The sequence below is a fragment of the Lepidothrix coronata genome, unplaced genomic scaffold (genome assembly GCF_001604755.1).
Source record: "Lepidothrix coronata isolate B3197 unplaced genomic scaffold, Lepidothrix_coronata-1.0 Scaffold176, whole genome shotgun sequence".
Lineage (NCBI taxonomy): Eukaryota > Metazoa > Chordata > Aves > Passeriformes > Pipridae > Lepidothrix > Lepidothrix coronata.
In genome coordinates this window covers 1,761,427-1,785,887 of record NW_016690356.1, presented here as the reverse complement: position 1 = coordinate 1,785,887, position 24,461 = coordinate 1,761,427, and the positions used below count along the sequence as shown (strand labels likewise).

The following is a 24,461-nucleotide window of genomic DNA, read 5'->3' as shown; positions in this document are numbered from 1 at the left end:
TTTTTTTGTTTTTTCCATTCCATGTACAAAAGCAGAGTTCAAATGCAGCAGAAAAGCCAGATTTTTTTTTGTGAAACAATCAGATAATTGCTTTCATTCTGAAAAAAATTTATATCAAGATAAATCTTCAGTTAAAATACACGTACACTGTGTCCAAGGCATAATACTGAATAACAGGCATAATCTGTTTGAACTGTGCAGCAGTATCAGAGCCGAGGATGAATCACTTGGGAGAAAGTGTACTTGGGGGAATTTAAGTCCACCTCATAAACTCACTACAAATGTAACATTAATTACTTCATGTGTAAGTCTGGCAAAAGTTCAGCATGGAGTTACAGTATTTCCAGGAGCCTTAACTACTGCCAGAAGTGAGAATTCATCTCCAGGATTTAAGTCCTGGAGGAGCAGCAGGTGAAGCTTCACACAGGGTGCTGAGGACACATTCAGTGCCTGGATCTGATACCTGGAAATGAACACCGAGCAGCAGCTGGATTCTGGGTTCAGATTCCCAGCTTTCGGGCGGCATTTGGGCCATCCAGACACACAGGTACATCCCTGGCCTTTCTGAAGTGCTGGTAATAAATCCAGGGCTTTGCCCAAGACCTCAGAGAACTGGTATTTGCTGTCACCACACAGGATGTCTCCTTCCAGCCTTCCAGCCAGCGACTGTGCAGCACGCCCCTGGAAGCCATGAGGATTTTCCAGCATCTGAGGTATTATGTGGTCAAATTTTTCAGCATCTGATATAAGGGCTGAAATTACACGCTGTGCAGAACACTGCTTCCTCTCTTTAAGGGCCCAATACCCATAAGTGTCTGTAATCACTTGGTTATTGTGCAACAACTAATTGCCCCCTGTTTATGATAAGTCAGACCATTCACCTGCCCTTCTTCCCCATCTTCTTTCCATGCTGGGAGCTTTACTCTCTTCTCAAGCAGAAGCCTGCATCTTTCATCCTTCATCCTTGCTACCCTCTTGTTTATATTTTTTAACTATATCCTTTCATTTATGCACTGAGATGAGGCAGCTGGAATTGTGGAATTGAAGACTGTCCTGTACACAACCAAGCTGAGGATTTTTATGGGATTTCCAAAGTAATAGAAAATTATAAATTCTTTTGAGCAATTGATTTTTACATATTGATTAGGAAATTACCTCTGTATTTGGTAGCATATTCTCCTTTTCTCAGTGTGCAGGAACGGAAGAATCTCCGTTAGGATGGCCTGGCTCATTTTTTTCCTAACATGTAACAGCCCTTTCTCATTAGTTTTCCTGTGTTTCTACCACTGAAAATGGTGGCGTCTTCAATGTTTGAGAGAAGAAAACCATAATGATGAGCATACAGACATGAAAAAGGGAATGAATATGCACAGCATTGCTTAGTGTGGCACAAAATTTCACTTTCCTTTTTGATCCTTCCCTCGTGTATCCAACATAAAATTCTACTATTCCTTTTCCAAGTAATTTACATGTTTTCACTGGCATATAGGAAATGTTTCCAGATTCTCACACTCCTTGCTGCAGAAATTCCTAGTGGCAAAGACTGTAGGATAAACTGTGATTTAGATGCGCAAGGGAATCTCTGTATGTGATTTACATTAATAGCTACACAAATAAACCATCTTCCCATGCGGGGAAAGAATGTTCTTAGCAGAATGATAAAATATTTTCATACTTATGTTATGGGAGAAGACAGTTCTTTAAGTGGTGATTCTGACCCCATAGTTTACAAGAAAACATTCTTTGAGTTATTGTCACTGTTAAAATGAAGCTGTCCATGGAGGCAGACAATGGAATCAGCCTTTCAAATGCTGTCAGAGCAGTGGCTGCGGGGTCAACACTCCTTTCTGCCCACAATGTTTTTCCATGTTATCTTTGCACTGAGGCAGCACAGACAATTCATGGTCAGGGTTACAGGGCTGTGGCCACAGTGACACTGCTTGGGAGCACTGACACTGGGGGGCTGGAGCTGTCAGAGCTGCACAGACCCCGAGGGCTGCCCTGACAGCCCCACCACCCCACACCATGATCACAGAACCACAGAGATGTCAGGGTTGGAACCACAGAGATGTCCAGTCCAACCTCCCTACCAAGGCAGGGTCACTCGGAGCAGGTGACACAGGAACGTGTCCAGGTGGGTTTGGGATGTCTGCAGAGAGACTCCGTGCCCTTCCTGGGCAGCCCGTTCCAGTGCTCTGCCACCCTCAACGTAAAGAAGTTCTTCCTCATGTTGAGGTGGAACTTGTGTTTTTGTTTATGGCCATTGCTCCTTGTCTTGTCACTGGGCACTATCGAAAGGAGTCTGAGACTAGGGGCAGCTTTGGGCACCAGAAAATCAAAAAGACATATAAGCTATTGGAGAGCATCCAAAGGAGAGCCACAAGGATGGTAAAGGGTCTGGAGGGGAAGCCACGTGAGGAGTGGCTGAGGCCATTTGGCTTGTTCAGCCTGGAGGAGACTGAGGGGCCACCTCATGGGGGTCTCCAGCACCCTCACGAGGGGCAGCGCAGGGGCAGGTACCGATCTGTTCACCCTCGTGAACAGTAACAGGACCCGAGGGAACGGCATGAAGCTGAGTCAGGGGGTGTTTAGGCTGGATATCAGGAAGAGGGTTTTCACCCAAAGGATGGCCGGGCACTGGAACAGGCTCCCCAGGGCAGTGTTCATAGCACCGAGCCCGAGTTCAAGAAGCGTTTGGACAACATGGTGAGACTGCTGCAGTGTCCTGCGCAGGGCCAGGAGTGGGACTCGATGACCCTGTCGTGTCCCTCGCAGCTCGGGATATTCTATAAGCGCACGGTGCACCTCCGCTGCCCGCGGCCCCCCAGCGCTGAGGGGCGGCCCCGCCCCGGGGCGGGTCCCGGCGCGTCATCGCGTCGCGCGGGGAGCCCCGCGATGCGGGCCCGGCTGGTGCGCGCCTGGCGCGAGGGGCCGCCATGGCGGGTCCTGTTCTTCGGCACCGACCGCTTCGCCGTCACCGCCCTGCGAGCGCTGCGGGCCGCCGGGTACCGCCGCCAGAGGGGGGACGGGCCTGGAGGAGGACGGGCCTGAGGGGACACGGGGCAGTGAGAGGGGCCTCAGGGGGAGTCGGGCTCTGAGGGGCGCGGAGCCTGAGGGGCTGTGGAGGGTGAGGGAGGGCTGAGCACTGAGGGATGGGAGATGAGGCCGGTGATGGGGCTCGGGGGTCACTGAGGCACGAGGAGGGGTCGGGACCGTGGGTTGAGCAGAGGGTGGTAGGGAAGAGGAGGGAAAGGAGCCTGAGGGTGGGACAGGGACCGCGGCGGTATTAGTCGGTCCATGCACCAGGATCACAGAGACTGTGGGAGTTGTGAGGAGGTCTGGGGTCCAAGGGTGGTGAGGGGGCTGAGGGCAGGGTCAGGGAAGGGGGTGGGAGGTGGAGGGGCAAGTGCTGTGGAAGGGCACAGGGGCACAGCGAGGGGTGGAGGTGACCCAGCCCTCGCCTCTCCCTTGCTCTACCATTACAAGGCCTTCAACTCCTTGTCCCCCCAGAGAGCCCAGCGAGGACCCGCTCGTGTCCCGGCTGGAGGTGGTGACCCTGCCGTCCCGCCTGCCCGGGGGCCTGCCCGTGAGGAGCTGTGCCCGGGAGCTCCAGCTGCCTGTGCACGAGTGGCCGCACACGGGGCCCGCGGGGCAGTTCGATGTGGGGGTGGTGGCATCATTCGGACGCCTCCTGAGCGAGGACCTGATTCTGCAGTTCCCATAGTAAGTGAGTGGACAGGACATCTGTCACTGTACTCTGGTTTTGAGTCAGCACCTGTGACTTGTAGCAGGTTAGGTCAACATACCTGGGATCTGAGGTTCATTGTCTTTTAACACATTGATGCAAATTTATGCAAATGTTCAGCAGAATGTGTTTACCTTTATTCCTCTCATCTCTCTTTCTGTATTTACTGAGAAACTGAAGTTTATAGAGTGTGAATTTTCCTTTAGGTGTATATTTAAGCCAGTAAGACTTCAGATGGTCTGAGCAGATAATTCTGAAAGTAGTTTCACTGTCGTGTGTGTTACACACTTGTTTATGTGTGCTCCAAGTACTGTTCCTACTCTGACTTTGAATTACTTCGTTTTAGTGGTGTTCTGAACATCCATCCCAGCTGTCTCCCACGATGGCGTGGTCCTGCACCTGTAGTCCACACTGTGCTTCATGGTGATAGGGTGACTGGGGTGACAATTATGGAAATAAGACCAAAAAGGTAGGTTTGATGTGCCTTTCAAGCAACTCACTGCTGTTGTTGCCTCTCAGGACTTTAAATCATCACCACTGAAATAATAATTTAAATCAGTCTATATAATGACTATTATTTAATATGTGTGTTTAATATTAAAATTAGAAACACTTAAAAATGTTCATCTGACCATATGAGATCTGTCACAAATACAGTATTTTAGTGAGTGTGTAATTTGCACTCCAAGCCTGTTCTCTAATTATTAACATTATTACAGGGAGCAGACAGAACAGTCACACAGCTCTATCAATAGACTTGATATGACAGGACATAAAAGATCTGGTTTTCAGACTTCAGAGTCACCTGTAAGTGAACAGAGGACAAGCAATTGCCTGTCTAGGCATGAGACAGTTTATATAGTTTAGTTTCAGCCCAAAATCTGGCTTAAAAGGCTTGTGGAAACACGTTATCTTAGTTACCTTTTCTTTCTTACATGCTTGTCTGATAATAGATCTTAGGAAAGTGCAAAAAAAATTTCCTCTGAGTACTTCAGGTTGTTTCTTCTGAGATCTGATGTTCTGAACTGTGAATTGTGTGTTATATCAGCCTCAGCTTGCTGAGGTGAATCTTGTTGCTGAGATAGATCTGATACTCTCTTCCCTGTGTCGTCTTGTGAACCAAACATTTGATAATGTGAAAATGACGTGTGGGAAGTACTTTCAGAGGGGGAAAAAGGGGTAATTAGTAACTGAGTTAATGTACTGAATGCAGGGTTTTGAACTGCTAATTGAGTTTCAGCTCCTCCAGTAAACTCATGTGTTTTCTTCCTCGCAGGTTTGATGTAGGTCCAATTATTAAGCAAGAAGAGGTTGCTGTTCCTCCCCACTGTACAGCACAGGAGCTGGAAGGGATGTTAGCAAAGATGGGTGCAAACATGGTAAAGTCCTGCCAACTCTGTCACTTCTAATTAGTACCTCGCTTTGAACATGTGCAAACAGAATTCTTATCAATCTTATTCTGAGTTAACTGCAGCTTTAAAAGGAGAATGATCTGAAACTTGGTGCTGTGTTTGGAAACGGTGCAGGTTCTTCTTTCATTGAAGTGAATATCTACTTTTTCATCTTAATAATCAGCTTCTGTCCTGTTCTGGAATAAACATCTGAGAGGATATAATCCATTAAAAAATACTTGTGGTTTTTTTAATTGTAATTCAGTGGGAAGAATGCCTTTAGTGTATCTGTGTGTAGGATGCAAGTCTTATATACTTCTTATATACTTACCTAGTTTTCTAAAAGCTCAAAAGAAAGTTTCACTATTGAAAAATTGAGTTTTACTTTGTTTATTATTGCTTAAACTTAGCTTGGCTAATACCCTGTTCAAAATTTATTTTGCAGCTGTTGGCAGTTTTGAAAAACTTGCCTGAAAGCTTAAAAAACAAAAAAGAGCAGCCAAAAGAAGGAGTAACATTTGGTAGGTATACATACTGTTTAATGTGACTTGGTAATTTTTTTTTTATCAGTTGGAAAACTAAGTTTCCTGCTGTGCTGGGTTGTATTTTTGTTTAGATTCCTTTCTCAGTATGGTCTCTTCACTGCCTTCTCTGTCTTAAAAATGCTTCAGAAATCTCCAGACATACTACATTATGTTTATTTTTTCAGAGTGGCTTTGTCAATATCAAAATCAGTGGTGATGTCACAAAATGAGTTTGTTACTCTTCATGGTTGTAATGCAGACAAAAGGGTTACAGCTGTGTTTGTAAACATGTTGTCAGTTTGCAGTGCAATGGGTAAATAGGAGAACAACTGAGATTAAAATATAAATAATCCAAACTGAGCTTTTTACAAAACCTTTTCTCCAGTTGTTGTCTGAGGTACCTACGGCTGGATGGTAAACCTGCCATTGGTCAGGATAAACTGAGGTTTAAAATAGGATAAAGTAGCACAGCTGTTTGTTTTTGCAAAAAGATGCAAAACAAACTACTAAATCTTCTGATTTCTTTTTCCCCTCCTTAGCTCCTAAAATCTCTATAGCGAAGAGTTGTATAAAATGGGAGGAGCAAACAGCTAAACAAATAATTCAACTGCATCGTGCAATAGGAAGTATGGTAAGACAGTGGATTTTTTTGAACCCTTTTCTGACCTCTAGCATGGCTGACATTGGTGTAGATATTTTAACTGATGACTGAACCTCAGATTTAGTTATTTTAGCCTCTGTAATTTTAGCATGTGTTTTAAAATCCTGATAGTTTAGCACTGGAGGTGGAATTAATGTGAAGGAGAATTCTTGTGAACTTGATGCCAAGTGTGAAATCAGCTCAGTAATTTTATATTGTTCCCTTAGCTCTGAGATTTCCCCTGATGTGTTTGAGAGGGTTTAAAACACTACAGTGACATTTCTGCATGAGAGTAAACACTGCAAACAGCTACAGTGAAAGGGCTGTTGTAGCTAATTGCTTAACTCAGTCCCGCATATGATAATGGTTAGAGATGAGGAAGAACAAGGAAAGTCTCCCATCTAGACACATATATAAATTTTCCCCTAATGTTATCATCATAGGTATTTTGCATAAGAAAAAAACCCACTAGACAGTTGCCTGTAAATTGTGAATATATTCTCACTGTGTCATCTGCTTCTGTTTCCAGTTTCCTTTGCAGACACTCTGGAAGGGCACTACTGTTAAACTTCTGGATTTTGTGGAAGTGGATAATATCCCTGGTTTTGCTGGTATTTACTTTTAAATTAATCTGTTAAGTTAAATTTTATAACCATTTTCTGCAGGAATCCGAGTGCTATGTTGGCTGAGGGATGTGCCAGAGCAAACAGTTAGTGAGTGTTCATGGATCAGATGCAGTGCCAGACTGTTCTCATTCTTCCTGCTCATTTGGTTATAATAAAACACAGAATACAATAAAATATTTTTGAGCAAAATATTGACACAAGATTGTTATCATGCTTCAAAGAGACAGAATTGTTTCAAACTTTCTCTGCGCTCGTTGGCATAAAAATGCAAGATGATCTTGCTTTGTTTTTAGATCAAATACTAAATGACTGTGAAGCTGTTCCTGGTTCACTGCTGTTCCATAAAGTGTCCCAAACACTGATAGTTCGATGCAAGGTAGGCTTTTCCCATTTGTTTTATATTCACTGCCAAGATGAGGTTTTTAGTATTCGTGTATTGCGTAACTTTTGTTTTAATTGTCCATTTTTATTCTCTCTACTACTTTACATTAGCACAAGACTTTTTGTTACCTTAAACTTTTAATTTCCACTAACAGGCTTTGCACGTGCAAGCAAGAATTTTGACTTGTAAACCTGACGACATTAAACAAAATGTATTCTGTAAGCCAGCCAATGAGAGCTAAAGATAATTTTAAAACATGGAAGAAACTTATGCCATTTTTATTTGTTTTTATTTCTAGGAAGGCTGGGTTGGAATCAAAACAGTCACATTAAAGAAGAAGCTTACAGCAGTTGACTTCTACAATGGATATATGCACTCTTGGTTCCAACAGAATCCACGGACAGTTCATCAGGAATGCAGATTTCAAACACTCAAACTTAGCACGGCAAAAAAAGACTCTGAAAGAGAGGGGACTATTGGCACAGGATATAAAACAATAGATGTATTTTAAAATGTCTGTAAGTTAATAGAAATATAAAATATTTCAAAGCCCACCTATAACATTCAGCTTAATTAAGGGTTTCCTCCCAAAGTGTTTGATCCTACTGTCATCTGCATATTTTCATCGTGGGTTCCTGATTCCTCCTCTTTCCCCATGAAGGAGGAGAGTCTCTGAATGCTGAAGGTGGTAAATAAAATCCCCATTTCCACTGTTGAGAAATAAATTTATTTTTATACAACGTTTTCAATTTCTCTTTGAGGACTTTTGGTATAATCTTCCTCAGGGATAAGTTTTGCACAGTTACTTTGATATGAAAATATTAAAGTCCAGTGCTTCTCTAATTCAGAGTTTAGTGCTCACTGAGACTTAGACTATCTAGTTTGATTTTCTTGTGGACCCTAAAACACCCTTTGTATCCCCACACTGAGATTAATAACTTAGCTGTGAAGGTCTAGAGAATCTTTTCTTGCCCATGATAATTTTCTTCCTTCTCCTTTCTGTTTTCATATCTTTGGATACATCCCATTTAATATTTGTGTGCCATCCATCCAGAAAGTGTACATTCTACTATGGTACTTTCTCCATCATGAGGAGTTAATCTAATCCAAGCTTTTCCTCAGCCTTTGGTTAATGACATATATGAGTATTTCATGTGAAGAACCCCAAAATTGGTGACCCTTTTAAACTTTCTTTTCTTAGAAGTAAGGTAGCACTGTGAGGATAACAGCAAAATGAAGACTGGCCACATCTTAGGAGCTGCTCTGATGTTATTTGCTCAACATTTTCCTGTTTTTTTCTGAGTTCTACTGAAGTAAAAGCAAAAAATCTAGAAGAATGTGTTACATGACAAGGATTCAAATGTTTCTGAAGAAGCATCTGTTAAAGCAGATGCTGCTGTATTTTTCTTTAATTGCCATTGGTCCGACATTAATCTGCCTCTGACAGGTTTTCCAAAACACACGGTCCTCCAAGAAATCCAAGCCTATGAATCAGAGTCAGAAACTGGAAACAGCAGCAAGGTGGAAGTCAGGCTGCTGTGGAGAATTCCTGTTGCCTCTGGCTGCAGACTCAGTGCAGTTTGTGCTGCAGAAGATCTAAATCTGGCAAGTTAATTTCCGAGCAAATGATGTATTTTTGTGTTTTGCTCCTACCCACTCCTTGGAAGTGAAGGTTGTGGAGTCATTTTGCTTTTAGTCTGTTTAGATCAGTCTGTGACAGGTTAGTTATTGCCTTATGCCAGTAGAAGGGTGGGTGGGTGAGTGATTTTTTTTGTGATTTTCGGGAAGGTGGTGGTTTTGGGAGTTTTCTGCGTTTTACTACATCACTGGTCATAACTGTATGGCTGCTTGCCTTGTGTTTTCCCTGCTGGAGCTTCTGGGAATTTCTCATCAGTTATTTTTAAAGAACGTTCATAGGCATCATTGGAATTCAAATATTCAATGTTTGCTGAGGATAAGAACGTTTTTTCTCTTTCCCCACAGACAGGTTTTTGACACTAATCAGCTGCATGATGGGGCTCTGGCCTCAGGCATGGATTGTATCAGAATTTGAATTAGCAGAGAAATTAGTCTACCAAAATAAAATCCAACCCAAAACTCCACCACCACAATTTAGAGATAATTTTAAGCACTAATGATAAAGAGTTTTGGATTTATGAGAAGTATTTTAGTTAACTGGGACTCAACAATTTTAGTATTTCAGGACCCAACTTTTCTGGTGTCCCAGGTCCCTGGGCACTGGAAAATGAATTGTGATTCATTTATGACCTGAACAAAATGAACAGTGAGGTGTGACTCCTACAGAAAGAATGCAGTGTCAAAAGATCAGGCACAAAAGTCGAGATTAAAAGTTCTTAGATAACCAAACTCTTAAATGAACCACTTTGTTCCTACGAATGACTTGAAGAAAATTCTTTAAAAGTTCTTTAATTTATTTGTGTATGGTTTTTTGTCAGTTTTAGATGGAGCCTCGTGTGAGACCTATTGCTGTCAGTTATTGCTGGCTGGCAGCAATTCCAGTTCTCACTAAAGCATAGAGCAGCAGGGAGGAGTTTCCCTGCGTTTTTGGGAAGTTCGAGGTGGCATGTGCCCAGGATCCCTGTAGATGGAGCTCGCTGCATCCCTTTTGGGCAAAACCCCAGGTCAGCTGGACAGAAGATGGTGAAAATCTGGTACAGAATGTCTTCAGTGAGTTGTTTAATAGCAAGTAATGTCTAAACCATATTGCAGCCAGGGTACCTGTACTTGTAACTTAATCTTTTGATCTCTGCAGTTTGCTTTAAGGCTTCACTTGCTTTCTACACAAGAAGTTATAAAAGATTGGACAGTTCTGTGTCGCTTAACAGTTTATATCTTAGCTCTGAATATGCACAACTTTACCCCAGTTGTGCAAAAGAAGGTAAGATTAATTTATTTTTTTTATAGAGGAAATCTTTGGCATGCTATTTTTGGCATATGGGGAAGCTTTAAAGGGAATTGGTGTTCCCCAGGCAGCTGTTAGCCAAAATGTCTCTTTGGAAACTTTGCTTTCACCTGGCTCTGTTGGGATTTGACTCAGTAGGTAATGAAAATCTGATTATTTTTGCAGAACGGACAAAACAAAAATGGGGCTTTCACTGATGAAGTGTGGAATAGCATGTCAGGGTTGACTCTGGAACACAAGTCACAGTGATTCAATCCCCAGCGCTGCTGCTGAAGTTGAGTACAAGCCACTCTGGCCATTGGAAGGGGATCCTAGCAAAATAAAACAGCTGTTCTCCTCTCAGGGGACAGAGGGAAAGTAGCAGAGGTATTCATAGACCCAGCCTCCACCATAGCTCAGTTTAACATCACTGAGGCCAAATTACTGGCAGAACTGCAGAATGTTTGGACACCAGAAGGGCTCTGGTGTTGGATAGGGATGATTTCATTATGGAATTCAAACAAGTGTTAGAGGGAGTGATATTTCCCAGGATGCTGGTGACTCGCAGTTAGATGCATCTGTTTCGTGTTCCGTGAGCTTCCCACTTCCCCTGCTTCCTAGGAAACCTTTTCATTCCTGTTCTCTGAATAAATTACAAAAAATGTAAGTGACTAATCAGAGGAATACTTGAGTCTTTTTATAAAGTTACATGCAAAACCCCCAAATAATTTTGAAAGTTGAGGCTAGACAAGAACATCTCACCTTTTGTTTATCCCAACTGCTGACATCCTGGTAACTTCTGGGAAGCAATAGTTTCCTTTTTTTAGAAACAGGATGGAGGAATAGGTCACTGGATTTATCTGAGGGTTGGAAACTAAGTGACCTTAATGGAAGATGCTTTGCCATCAGCCACAAACCTGCTGCTGTTTAGGAGCCAGGTCTCCTGCTTCAGCCTGTTCCTCAAGGTTGGTGGTCTGAAGGCTAAGGCTGAGGGAGGAGCTGAGTCCCAGCCTCCCTGCATTCCTCCAGCTGATCCTCTCCTTTGATATGTGGGAGTGTGGGTTAGGTTTCAGGTTGCAGAAAGGACATTGCCATACACTGACCATAAACACAAGCTGGAGAAGTCAGAACTGACATTGAACTGTAGCATAAAACCTGTGTGAGTGGGGGACACCAGGACCTGGTGCAGCTTTTCTTCTATATAAACTTGCTTAATGTATTTGGAATGATGGTGAAGTGTTAGCACTGAGTGGTGGTGCTTGTGGGACCAAGGTTGTTTTCTGGTGGTAGTGCTTGAGCACCCGTGTTTGAAACCTCTGTCTTGCTCTGTGTCCAACACACTCTGCCAGCAGCCTTGGAGAGCTCAGGGACTCAGTGAGTGCACAGATTAGTTTGTTCCTCCAAGTTAGTGCTAAGCTGCAGAGGGGGACAGTCTGGGGAAACTTGGAGAGCTCCTGGCTGTTCCGGGCTGTAGTGCTGTGACCGTTTCAGTGCTGTTAAACAGACATCTCTCCCCAGGAGGAAGAGCCCTGTACTCTGCTGTGTTTGACTGGCGAGCCCACATGCGGCACAGGGATCGTCTCCTGAGCCTGCTTTCATCCATTTATCTCCTGGGTTGGTCTGTGAAAGTCATTTGTGTTACTTCACCCTCAAAGTGATGAAACTAAGTTTGGGATTTGGCTATCTGTCTGCAGAGGAGGAGGGGAGCAGAGGGAAGAGACGTTTCTCTGTGCAAGCCAAGAGCTCTGTGGGAAGGTCCAAGCTAATGCTCCCCACTGGCTGCCTTGGCTCCAGCTCGAGCCAAGCCCTTGCAGCAGACTAGACACAAAAGAAAATACACAGAGTCTAAATTGACTGGTATGAAGAGGATGTGCCAGAGTATTCCACAGCTCTTCCTTTTCTGCTTGTCTTTGATAACTGTCAATTTGCCTAAAAACCTGGATTATTAGGGGGGTTTTTTTACCTTTTTAAGCATATTTCAGGCTGCCCTGTGTCAGACCTGTGAACCTGTTCAGAAGCTTGCTAAATGCTATTGAAGGATTCCCCGTGCCCTTGATGGGCTGTAGGTGTGACAGCATAGACCTAGAACTGGCTTCATATCCATCGCAGGGGACTGGGAGGAGAGGGAAATGTTTGAATTCCAGTTTGCACCCAGTAGCACTGCCCACCTGTTTGTGATCTCTCTCAGTGGGAATTGCGGTGTTGGAGGCTTGCTGGCTTGTCTGCACCCTAAAAATTTATTGCCAGTGTTTGGGAGTAAACAAACACAGGATGTCTTCTGTGCTGGTGAGGTCCTTGTTGCTGTAGAAGTAGTGAGGGAAATGGAATAGGTCACTTGAGGGATCACTGCCTGACCCCTGCTGTGGCCAGCTGTGTCTTCAGCTAAGAGCAGCTTCTTGCCCAGCAGTGTCCCGCTGCTGAGTGTGAGGGAAGCCTGTCTTCTCCCTGTCCCTTCACCCAGCCCTGCTCTATATTGCCTGGTTTCCTATAATCCTTAAAGCACAGGTTCTTCCCTCCATTTTGTTTTATTCTTTAATTCATCTCTGCCCAGACCTGCTGCTCTGCTTCTCCCAGCACTGTCGCTGACTCTCCACATCTCAAGCTGGGCACAGATTCCCTGACTGCAGCATGCCATGGCCAAACCCTGGACCTGGGGGAGCACCAGGCACCCACCAAACCCCTCACCCATACCTGGGATCAGCCTCACACTGATAAAGCTGTGACCTGTTTCCGAACAGAAAGGTGAAATCCTGCAGGTTATTCCTTGCTCTGCTTTACATGTGGTTTATTTACTTGGGCATTTCAAACACAGAAGTGACACAGCGTTGTCAGAGTTACAAAATTACTTTTTTTATTAACCTACCCTACCGTAGAGCATGGATTTTCTTGTCAAATAATGCAAGAAGCAAGAGAAAACTCTAGCTTTATCCACGTGGAGCCTACAAATCCATATGGCTTCTCTGTGCTATTGAGCATATGAGTTCTTAGAAATGCAGCTGCCAGTAGTTTAGCTTGAATACAGTCATTCTAAAACAAGCTAGAAATAAATAAAATACTTACATTTCAAGTACGAAACCTTGCAGTTGAATTCAGTATGAGGAAATCAGTTTATTCCTTTTCATGTTACCAACTACTGTACAGGTACTTGGGCTGGCAAAGTCTGCAGCTGCAGAACAGAAGAATGTTTTATGTGCATGACTTAATTGAATCATGTGTTTAGTCTTCCCTTTAGGCTATCATGTGAAGCTGTTTAATGTCAGGCAGAAAGAAGATTTTTATGGATGCATTTAATAAGACATGAACTCACTACTGCTGCTGGCCCCCAATTTTTGCCTGATGTCTTTCTGGTGGGGAAAAAAAGAAGTGGCACCTTAATTATGTCTCACAAATAATGACACCTACCAGTTTAGGTTATTAGCAGGTTGATGTTACTTTCAAATCATATTTAATTGAGCGTGAATGACTTTACCAACGCTTCTCTACAGCTCTAGGAGACGGGACGTTGACCTCTCATGGGGATCCTGACTTGGTTGTTTCGGCGGCTTGCTGGCGGCCTCCGGTACGCGGGGCTCTGCCCTGGCTGAACCAGCATGGACTGCTGGCCCGAGTTCCTCTGAGACTGGAAGATGCTTTGCTCCGTTGCACTCCTCTCCGAACAGGTGAAAGTCAACCCAACGCCCACATCGCTCTTCATGGTTCTGGAGGTGCCATCAGATGAGCCGTCGAAACACCTGCCCAGGGCGATTTCCTTGGCGATCCTCGGGTCTTGGTCAGTGACAGTGTAGATGCCGTAGTTGTGTCCCAGTGGGTCAAGAGGCGCCAGCATGGTGTACTCACTGGTGTCGTTGTTGGTGGCCATGGGCAGGTGGTTCACCAGGTATTCGTGGAGCATGCTGTTGACGCTCACTCGGCGGCAGCTGCCCTGTGGCACCACCTTGACGAGCGTGCGGTCCACGCGGTCTTGGTCAAAGAGCATTCCACTGCACTTGAACTCCACGCAGGCTGCCGACACGTCCCGCTGCTGGGGGTCGCGGGTGCTGCGGACGTCCCTGATCCCATAGAGCCTGCCAATGGTGCGCGGGTGCGTCCCACCCATATTACGAGATCTTACATTCACCTCTTGGGGTCCGTTTATTTTCACTTTAATGTAGCAGGCCCTGAATTCCATGGGTTTGGGCCACCACGCCAGGTAGTCATCGGTCCAGCTCATGAGGTCATCTTCACTGAAGGGAACGGTGTTGAAGTCGTACCGGTCTCCCTCTATCCTGTAAAACCTGAAGTGCGCAGCGCTGTGAGGAGCTTCCTCACATTCACTAAGGTTTTCATAGGCATAAATAGGGCCATTGTTCTCTTCTGGGGAATTGGGGCTTGGCTTGGCCATGTTAATGCTGAATGCTGTTTTCTTAGTGTTGGAGTCCTCGTGGTCTGTCCTCCTGTAGTTGAGCTTGTTGAGGTATGGCTGTGGGACCCCAATAGCAGCAGGGTTGAGTTTGGGAGCAGAGGGCACAGCTTCAAGCTCTTCACCCCCCATGCTTGCCAAGATATAAGCTCCATAGGCCTCGGGGTTTTGCTCATCACAGAAGGCGGGCACACAAGCACCGTTGGGACCAGTGACTACACTGTCAAAACGGCCCCATGCTCTGGGGTTGGAGGAGAACCCTGGTTCTGGCTCCATGTTTATAATAGAAATCACAACCCCTTGGATCTGCTCACTTTGCAGGAATCTCTCACTTCTGTAGGCTCGGACTTTGACGTAGCACCGTCTGCTCTCCGGAACATCCAGGTTAAAAAGCCGCCTTTCTTTGATCTCCATGTTCCCAACCAAAAAAGTTCTCTCCTCCCTTTTGCGCCGTCTGCTTTTCTCAATGTTGAAGTCCCCTTCTTCCTCCCACAACCCTGTCTCTGGGTTCAGGGACCAAAGCTTCATCTCTTGCAGGTGCTCTGACATCTTGACCTGAGCAGCATCCAAATGAACCTTCACATCTTCTGCATTAAGGGACTCAGTGCCCCGTTCATCAGTGAAGTCCACAGAAAACATGCCATACGTGCGGAGCGGAAATACATCTCCTTCCTCATCTACAAAGTTCAGGTCACTTTGTGTCACAGGGGCTGTAGAGATGTTTCTTGGGTCCAGAAATGTCACGCTGGCTTTCACTTTGCCTCTGTAGGCCTCTCCATTTTTCCTATAAAATGCGTTGGGAGGAATTTCTAATTCAGCAATTGGGTCATCTTCTTCCATTTCTCCCAAAGAGATCACATTGGTTTCAGCAGATTCCAGCGTAACAGGGGGTTTCTTTCTTAGTAGCTTGATGTCATGAAACACAGCACCTCCGTTTTCCTTGAAGGGCAGAACTTTTGTTGTGTTCACAAACTTCTGCAGCCGATCCACGAAAGTTAAAACCAGTCTCTCCATGTCTGCTGGGACATGGATGGAGAAGGTTCCCTTGTAGCCAGTCATACTCACTCTCTTGTTCCCCATGTAGATATGGCCAAACCTCAGTGGCTCTCCATTATCCGCTGCTGTGGCTCTGCCTCGAACCATTATTTTGGTCTCAGTGCATTTTTTGCAGCCACATTCCACGATGACTTTAGTGGGGAGGGTGTACCCATTGCAGGATATGTCCCTGGTTTCCATTTTGGATACCCCACAGCAGTAGGAGACATTGTCCTTACACCGGAGTCCCTTATCCAGCTTCCCCACACAGGTCTTTGCTGGGCACTTGCCCACATCATAGTAGAAGGAGTCTGTTGCTTTTTGGAAGCAGTCGTGAGGAAGTCGGATGAGGTGGCTTTGGGGCTGGGGGTCACAGGGTGCCTCTTCTCTTCCTGTTGAATAGGATTTCTTAATGAGCAGCATGATATAGTTGTACAGACATTGTTATATGGTCTGAAACCCTTTCAGCTAAACATTTCTCCTAATAAGACTGAGGTTTTTGCAGGATTCTGGTTAGCTGAATTCATCTGGCCTGGTTTCAGTGAAGCAGGTAGCTCAGCTTTAGCTTTAGGTCCCTGATTAAGAGCTGTTTGCAGGGGGCATCCCAGCTGCTGCTGCCTGGCTTTTTGACTATGGCCAGAATAAAATGTGTCCTAAAGTTTTAAAAGACCCCTTAACAAACAGAAATATTCCCATGTCAGGCAGCAAGTACAGTGGGAAACCAACTGAAAACAGCAGATTGAGCTTGGCAGGTCATCTGCAGTCCAGAGCTCCGGTTTGTAGAGGGCATCTGGTTCATGACCAGCTCACACAAGCTTGTCTGCAAACTGATGCATGAAACAAACTCAAGTATTTTTCCTGTAACTTTTCTTTCCCACATGTATCACAGTTTCTGGTTCCTGCAACACCAACGCCTCCCCAGCTGCTTGGAGAGCATCAGGCACATTTTCTCTTACCTATGACATCCAGCTTGGCAACTTGGGACTTGGCCGACCCCCCGGCGCTGCTGGCCTTGCAGAAATACTCTCCTGACTGTTCTCTGTTCAGGTTCTTCAGAATCAGGTTGTTTTTATATTTGTACAAGGAGGGATCCAGCAGTGAGCCATTGTGGTACCTGCCAGGAACAGTTAAGGGGACAGAGTCTGACTGCCTGGCTAGAGCAGAGTGATGGCCTAATCCTGCATCATGCCATGTGGATTTTGCCAGACCTTCTGCCTCAGTTTCCCTGTTTTTAGGTTGGTTATGTGGCATCACCTAAAAATTATTCTCCTTGCCCTAGCAGTACTGAGATGTGGCTGCTGGGCAGCTGGTAGGCAGGCAGAGCTGCCAGTCTTTCTGCTGAGGTTTTTAAACTCTTTTGATTTGGTGTGTTTTTCCAGTGAATCCCTCAGCAGATGACATTGCTGTGCCAGGTCTGCACGTCTTGAGGAAGCCATCACTTGCAGCAATCAGTTCTCAGCGTATTCAGCTGGTTTATACCTAAAACCCCACCCTTATGGAGAGAGTAAGGAGGCAAAACTGGAATCCATGGGACAGCTAAGACTTTTGGCAGATCGAACTCGAGTTCCTTACCAGAGGTAGCGGTCAGGGGCTGGGCTCCCGCGGGCATCGCAGCAGAATGACACACTCTGTCCCACTCTCCTGGCTTTGTCCTCAGGGCTCCTGAAAATGTAGGGTTTTCCTGCAGGACAAGGAAAAGGTCATCTCGTTACTCTTCCCCTCCTAAAATCACAATTTATTTCTGATTACTGCATAAAGCCTCCTGCATCCCCCCTCTTTGGGGCTACCTGATCGATGCAGCTGCACTTGGATCGCCAGGTTTCTCCGGGTGCTCTCGGGCACGGTGACAGTCGCTGTTGCATATTTGGCTTTCTTTATTTTAAGGGTGTTTTTGCCATCAGGACAAATCCCTGGGATCCTAAACATGCCTCTGTTATCGGCCATTGTCAGCAGCTTGAGTTTCTTGGCTTGCAGGTAGACCCGGGCATCGTCAGCGGGCGACCCATCCTCGAGAGACACCTTCCCGTGCAGAGTGGCATCCTCACACATGCAGGAGTCACAGTCAGCGTTGACATGGCCCATGGGGCAGGTGATGTTGCAGCCTGGAGGAGAGGCAGGCAGGTCAAAAAACAGCCCCACGATGCTCACAGCACGATCTCGTGTCTGCTTTTAATTTAGATGCAATAAGGCAGATACTGCGTAAGGAATAAATTGTATCCAAAACATATTTTTTCTGATTATCCACAGGGACGATGTCATTCTGAACCTGACAATTAGTAGAAAGCAGCCACGTGGATATAATTACAGCTAGGAACTGTTATTTACCTTCCCCAAAGGACTGAATTCCGGGGAAATTTGAATCCAGCTCAGCACTGTGAGCTCTTAGCTCAACCCTGGCAAAATTACAAATCCAAATGCCTTAAACTTTCTAGGTTTCTGTTACCAATTCATGCCCAAAAGTTGTGACTGTAGCCTATACCAAAAGCTGTCTCCCCTTATTCAGTGGTATCCTGGCTTGGGCAGGATGTGGGGTAATTGCCAAGTGAGCATTACCCAATGGGTTTAACAATTGGTCTCCCACTGATTCTGAAACATATTCATTACCTATAGTGATTAGTCCTGAATAATAATCTTTCTAAAGCTCAGGTCATTCCTTTTATAATCACAGGCCATCCCTGTACAGCAACTACCTGATAATTTTTTTTCAAAGCTGGAAATAAATGTAAGAAATCAGAGAAAACCTGAAACAACTTTCCTGCAGAAAACATTGACTGTTTTCAGAATTATTTGTTAAAAGCGGATTATAAGAATAACATAATTGATTACAAGCCCCTTCAGCAGGAGCTGTGGCAATTTCATATTCCCAACACTTCTTCTTGGAGATTGCATGGAGGCATCTGCCTGCAACTAACTCTGCCCTGAGAGCTGCTGTTATAATGAGATTAATGGGATGTTTTTCTATATTGACAAGATCTTTGTGAGTCCCTGATGATCCCCCATATCTGGATCCCCCTGTCATCTTGCTATTTGGCTATAAACTCCCTGTGCTCTGTTCTCCAGACTTGCTTGGGAATCACAGAACTCTGGCAAAGGAGAGAAAGATGGTAAAATGACAGCGAAGGGAGCACAACGCCTTCGTGGTGGTGAGACCAGGACATCCTCCCCTGCCCGTAAGTGAGGTTATAGGAGCACCTGAGCAAACATGTCCAATGCAGAGCCGCCCTTCCTCAGTTGCTTCATTACAGTGCACGCCCCAGAGGCGCTCAGCTAGGCAGGATCTGGTACGCTTCTGCACCCCGGTTTGGCCACACTTTGCTGAGCACTCGCTCCATTTCGACCATGGAGACAAAAACCTTTTTGAATCTTGCACCAGTGGACCTTGAATAACATCAGTTGTGTGTTACTGAGACGCACATTACACGCACAGCTGCCCCAAAACTGGGCAGTTGTTTTCTTAGCAGCTTCTATGTAGCTCAGACTATACATTTGGATATTATGCACCACATGGATTAAACAGACTCAAAGCATTTCAGGGAGCTGAGAAATAAAGCACAAGAAGGCGTCTGAAGGCTTCTGACTTAATTCCCCGCAGGCTACCGAATTCAGGATGATTAAGATAAACTCAAAGGGAGCAAAGTGCAGGCAGCTCATGCTTAGTGTTGAATAACTTTGGCTTAAAGGAAATCAAACACACATTGTCATTTCAATGCTGTCTGAAGGGCAACACTCGCCTGTGTTTCAAATGTGGTTAAATAGGGGGAAAAAAAAAAAGGGTAAAATTTTTGGTATGACCATGTTGAATGGCTTTAACCAAACTTCAACATATGTTTTCTATAGGGGCAGCGTGTGTCCTGTTGTGAGCACCACTTTTACTGTGTGCAAACCAGAAGCCTGAGATGCTACTGAGCAGCCTGAGCACGTCAGGGACCAGCTGACCGGTAAAACACGGAGAGAGTTTGCAAAAGACATTTGAGACTTTAATATGGGGTTAGATTTTTAAAGGGATTTCTTTAACGGGGCTACTAGATGTTATTAATTTAAGCTACTTTGAATGGATGAGATCCACTCCAAGTCTGTGGTTTGGGCTTGTTTTTAAATGACAATGTTCTAATAATGTTTGCAAGGATGAGCTTGTGACTAAAGTTTCTAAAAATGGGGTTTCTTGGAGATGTGTGCTGTGTCATCTCCTGTACCTACTCTTCCACCTAATTTGTAATAAAGCAGGTTGGGTTATTTCCTAGAAAGGCAGACAGGCACAGGGCTAGACTGTTCCTATAGTGATGGCCAAAAACAAAGCATGTGGGTGTAAAAGACCCTTTAAATGAGAGCAGCCATGGGAGCAGCATGTCTGGTTTAGAGTGAATGCTTGGCTTAGATGGGCAAGTTTTTAATGTGCTGGCACATCAGCACCTCCATTTCAGCACCCCGAGTAGCACATCCACGACCTTATTTAGTAATTGGAGGGATGCAGGAGGAGGTGGGCTTGGAAACATGGTCCCATCCCATGGATAAATGGCCATTTGTGCTCTCCCCTAGCAAAAATTTAATGTGCAGCGGATTAAAGTTGGGTCTCAGCAAGATCCTAAGCTCATTTGGGATCAGCTGCTTTAATCTGCAGGGCTGTTGATAATAAGATATGAAGAAGGGAGTGCAGTGGAGGAAAAGCATTATATGGCTCTGCGTAGCGCCTCAACAGCAGAGAAAGCAGAAAGTGGAAGAAGAGGGAGAAGCTGAGGTGTAGAGCTCTGGCAGGGATGTGGGGAGGTAGGGACAGGGATACCCCATGGCACCGCCGGCAGGAACCTACTGCGTCTGACGTAGGTGAAGGTTGGGTCTCCCCGGCGAGAGCTGCTCCTCGTACCTGCGGGCAGAGGACACTGGGGGTGATTTGAGCAGGGTTTTCCAGCCATGGAGCCAGCCTCAGCACCACTGCCCTGTGTCATCCACTTTGAGGGGAAAACAATTCTCCTGGTAGTTTTCCTAAAAATAACTCTTAGCAAGTGAAGGGGACCTCTGGGAGTCCAGGGTTTTTGTGCTTTGATTCTTCCCAATGGCTAAGATTGCTGCTGGGAGCCAGACAAAAGGCTAGGACATGAATCCTTTGGATATGGCATCAGCATGTCCAGCCCTTTCAGTGCCTGCTGGAATTTAAATTGCAAGTGCTGGGCAGTAAAGATTGAGTGGTTGAGGCATCTCCTCATGAGCAGAGTGGGCTCTGCAGGTCTTTAATGCCTCACAGGCTTTACTTCTAAAGGAATGGTGTCACAAACTGCCCTGAGCATGGGGACAGGCTGGGCAGGGGAAAGGCAGGTCAGAGCATGTGCTGGCCCATCCCTGGGCTCTTCTCACCCTCCCAGCCCTGCATGCCTCCCACAGGAGTCGGGGCTATGGTCACATGTTGACCTTCCCTTTTCCAGGAGAGGAGCCAACAGTGTGTCAGCGATAGCCAAAACCCTACAGGAGGTCATGGATTATTAACATTTATTCCATTGCTTAAATCACAGAATCATAGAATGATTCTAACCCTAAATGTCCTCATCTACTCAAATAAGATTGGCTGGTTGTAAATTGTTGGGAAAATTGTCCCAGCAAGGGAAATCCACCCAAGGTGGGAATTAACTTACTCTCCAAGCTGAGCATTACCAGCGGGCTGAAGGTTTTCTGTCCTATCTGGACCCTGCTGAGGGCTGGTTTCAGAATCCTTTGTCCTAAGGTTGATAAATGAAAGAATAAATCAGATGAATACAAAGGATAAAACTTATTAATTAGATTCAAAGGACCGGGCATCCTTATGCTCAGTATTACTGCTTTCCCTTTGGGTTGTGGCTGGTTAGAGGTCCTGTAGGGTGCAGTGCAGGAGATGCCGAGTGAAGCATCACTGCAGCTCAGGCATGATAAAAACTTTCTATTTCCCTTATCACCGAAGGAAAATTTTTTGTACTTCCTGTGTTGGAACAGCTCAGATCAATTCATCTTTCTATAGCTGTAGTGATAAAATATATCCTGCCTCTCCCTGCACAGGGAGAAACAAACCTGAGGTGGATGAGGTTGGATGTTGTGATGGGACATGGACTGGTTTCTGCACTTGCTGGCCACCTGCATGCCTGAAAGGAGCTGGTGGTTGTGGCTGGTTCCTGTGGTGCTTGCTGAGACCAGTCCTATTTAAACTGGAGAGCAAAGCCCTAGCACCAGCTCTCCCCTGTGACCAGCTCCCATGGGTGAGGACTGGACAATGTGGGGTCTTGGGGATGGCAGGCAGGGATGATCCCGGCATTGCCAGTGGGCTGGTGAGCTCATCCCTGGTCAACCAGAGGCTGGCTGAGCCTGGCTGACTCACAGACATGCTCTGGGGGCTGGATGAGAGCCAGTCCTTGTCTGGAAGTTGTTTGGCCGGGCAAATGCCGCTCTGACCCAGACCAGGACCCCGCATGGATGTCAGGCTGTGTCTGCTGGCTCAGCGGTGCCACAGACGCGCCTGCACTGGCAGGGACAGTGCGGGGACTGCAACAGGAACGTATAACCTTCACCTAGAATGGATGTGGCTCCCAGGAGGAGAAGGAGGAGGATCCAGCCTTTCACAGTGACCATTGTGGTCTCCAGAGATGACCAGGGGCTTCTTGGAGTTTCCACAGCCGTCCCACGCCTTCCCCAGTCCTGCAGAGACAAGTCCAGCCAGGTTGAGGCTCAGCCAGGTCCTGCTGCTTTTGGGAAGCTTCTCCCAAACTGAACCAGTTCAAAGCATGCCATGAGGCAGCTTATAAACCGTGCCCACCCACCCAACCCCAGCAGCTCCTCATTTTTCCCCCCAGGGAGGAGCAGCAGGGGCTCCACATCTGTGCTCGCATCCCCTCTGCTTCTCACTGTCACATCTTGAGCCCAAATCTATTCTGCAGAGCACTGCTTTGTAATGACATCTCCTTAACATGCCTTGAAACAGCTTAAATACTTCTACAGGGATCTCTCACAGCCCACACGGCACCACAGGCCCCCTGACGCCCCACTCTGCTCCCTGCAGGAGCAAGGACCATCTCCATGTCTCCATCCCTCTGCCTGCAAACTGAGTGTAGTGTGAGGATAGCATCTTATCCCAGTACATCCCAGAACATGGGGGATGGCTCCTAAGCACCTCTGAAAGTGGAAAACCCCGTGCACAAGCCAAGTCTTTGCTGCAAGTGTGAGCAAGTAGCTCAATATTTTCCTTTTCCTGCAGGCAGAGAGGTGGGACTGAGGCTTTGTGTCACTCTTTCCCAGCTCAGTCACTTTAGACCTTGTTTTCAGTGACTCCCTTTGCCCTGTGGCATCAAGACTTTGAGTATTTAATTTCTGAAGGTACCCATGGAGCTGGTGTTATCCCAGGTGAGACCAGCTGGTGTTTTATTTTATGCATCCAAAATTAGTGAACCAGGGGAGAGGAAATGTTGCCTCAGCCTTTCAGTGCCTCAGTTTTCCCATAAAATGTGCCTGACAAAGGGCAGCCAGCAGTAAGAACACCCTGTTATTCTTAAGTGGTACTAACCATCCCTTCTGAGACTGGGGAATGTGGGACTAAGAAATACTTTGATTATGGCTCAGCAAATCCCAATCAAGCAAAAATAACAAGCAACACATGAGAGGTGTTTTGTGGGCTTACGGTGGGGCCGTGAACTCGCAGCCAGACAATAACCAGGAAAAATTAACCCTGTTTCCCACTCGGCGCCTATTTTTGGAGCTGACTGTGACTTGTTCAGCGCTGGGTTTAGGATGGGATACGTCCCTCTGTCCCCGGGATACGCGATGCTGGGAAAGGGGGGGTTCAAGCGGCTGGATCTTGGCGGTAGGGAAGGTTTGGAATTGCCTGCGTCCCCCCACGGCAGGGAGCTGAGGGAGCCGGTGAGGGACACAGCCGCGGGAGATCAAAAGCCCTGTGTGAGTAAAGCACTGTCCCAGTCCGAATCCCCGCTCCCGCTGTCCCCGTAACCCTGCCCCAAACGCATTAGCTGGGATGGGGAAGGGAGAAGCGGAAAGCAGGAGACCTCATCAATGTTTTTCAGTCTCCATGCTTTCATCTACCCATTAATTAATTTCCACCTCGCCTTCAATCACAGCCACTGTTAATTACGCCGCTTTAATAACATAGCAGAATTATATAACTGCTGTCTGCCACGGAGGGGAAAAATTTAGCAGGGTTGGGTTGCGTTTTTTCTCTTACCTAAAAAACCATAAAAACCCCAATTAAGGAGAGTCCCGTCCTCTCGCCACAGAGCCGCCAGTCGAGCCGAGATCCGGGGGCGAGGCGAAGGCTTGTCAGCTGCGGGTTCAGGGATTTGCAGGCAGTTGGGAAGAAGAGAAAATTGCAGCTTACCGAAACTCTCCTGCGCCGAGCCGGGCTGTGTGCGAGCCTCCCTGCCGCCCAGGCGGCGGGGTCGCTTATATAGCCCGGCGTGTAGCTTAGGGGATGGCAGCGAGCCACGGACCGCGAGCACAAACAGATCGGACGCGCGAGGAAACCGCAGCCTGAATAATCCCTTAATAAGGTGATGGTAAACAAAAACTTGCGGCGAAGCAGCAGCCGCCGGGGCTGGCAGCGGTGCCACGGCGTGGCAGGGCAGGGCACGGAGTGGGTATCACGTCCCAGTGTGAACACCGCATCCTGGCACAGCACCGTCACTGTCAGGGGTTCACCTGGGGTCTAGATCTAAAATAGATGCTGCTGACAGTTCAAGGTGGAGATACAGCAAACAGGCAATGAGTTTTGGGGATGCTTTTTTGGCTTTACGTGGTCTGGGACAAACGCGGTGCCCACCCAGTGTTGCCCTTGTTGTTCCCCCCTTTCATAGG

The 24,461-nt window shown here is 46.3% G+C and overlaps 3 protein-coding genes across 3 annotated transcripts in view; 2 read left to right on the top strand and 1 right to left on the bottom strand.

Moving 5' to 3' along the window:
• The first annotated feature begins 2,895 nt into the window (after positions 1 to 2,895).
• On the top strand, positions 2,896 to 8,052 carry MTFMT (mitochondrial methionyl-tRNA formyltransferase). The gene is given in 10 exon segments (XM_017830321.1): positions 2,896 to 3,005; positions 3,511 to 3,723; positions 4,092 to 4,214; positions 5,022 to 5,124; positions 5,582 to 5,657; positions 6,200 to 6,291; positions 6,830 to 6,911; positions 7,220 to 7,302; positions 7,607 to 7,756; positions 7,758 to 8,052. Coding segments are annotated over 10 exon segments (1,083 nt in total). The 3' UTR covers positions 7,809 to 8,052.
• A 4,918-nt stretch (positions 8,053 to 12,970) lies between these two features.
• CILP (cartilage intermediate layer protein) lies at positions 12,971 to 23,970 on the bottom strand. Its single transcript, XM_017830264.1, has 9 exons — positions 23,833 to 23,970; positions 22,172 to 22,298; positions 21,269 to 21,352; positions 20,452 to 20,505; positions 18,837 to 19,022; positions 17,432 to 17,746; positions 17,217 to 17,325; positions 16,601 to 16,758; positions 12,971 to 16,036 (listed from the first exon to the last, which is right to left on the bottom strand). Exons 2-9 carry the CDS (start codon positions 22,230 to 22,232, stop codon positions 13,698 to 13,700), a joined length of 3,306 nt encoding a protein of 1,101 aa, XP_017685753.1. The 5' UTR covers positions 22,233 to 22,298; positions 23,833 to 23,970; the 3' UTR covers positions 12,971 to 13,697.
• The window catches only part of LOC108504813 (gonadotropin-releasing hormone II receptor-like), a 28,331-nt gene continuing 17,723 nt past the window's right edge, over positions 13,854 to 24,461 (top strand). Inside the window, exons 1-3 of the mRNA XM_017830265.1 lie at positions 13,854 to 13,869; positions 18,705 to 18,814; positions 19,482 to 19,582. The gene's annotated coding sequence lies outside the window, so the exon portion shown is untranslated. The remainder of the gene's footprint in view (positions 13,870 to 18,704; positions 18,815 to 19,481; positions 19,583 to 24,461) is intronic.

What these genes read in the sequence shown, in the direction of transcription:
- CILP (XM_017830264.1), bottom strand. Translation starts at nt 22,232, where the DNA reads ATGGTCACTGTGAAAGGCTGGATCCTCCTCCTTCTCCTCCTGGGAGCC. An exon ending in CTTCACCTACGTCAGACGCA is followed by an intron (nt 19,023 to 20,451) that starts GTAGGTTCCTGC and finishes ATGTTATTCAAG; the next exon opens with GTCCACTGGTGCAAGATTCA. An exon ending in AGTGCAGCTGCATCGATCAG is followed by an intron (nt 17,326 to 17,431) that starts GTAGCCCCAAAG and finishes CTTGTCCTGCAG; the next exon opens with GAAAACCCTACATTTTCAGG.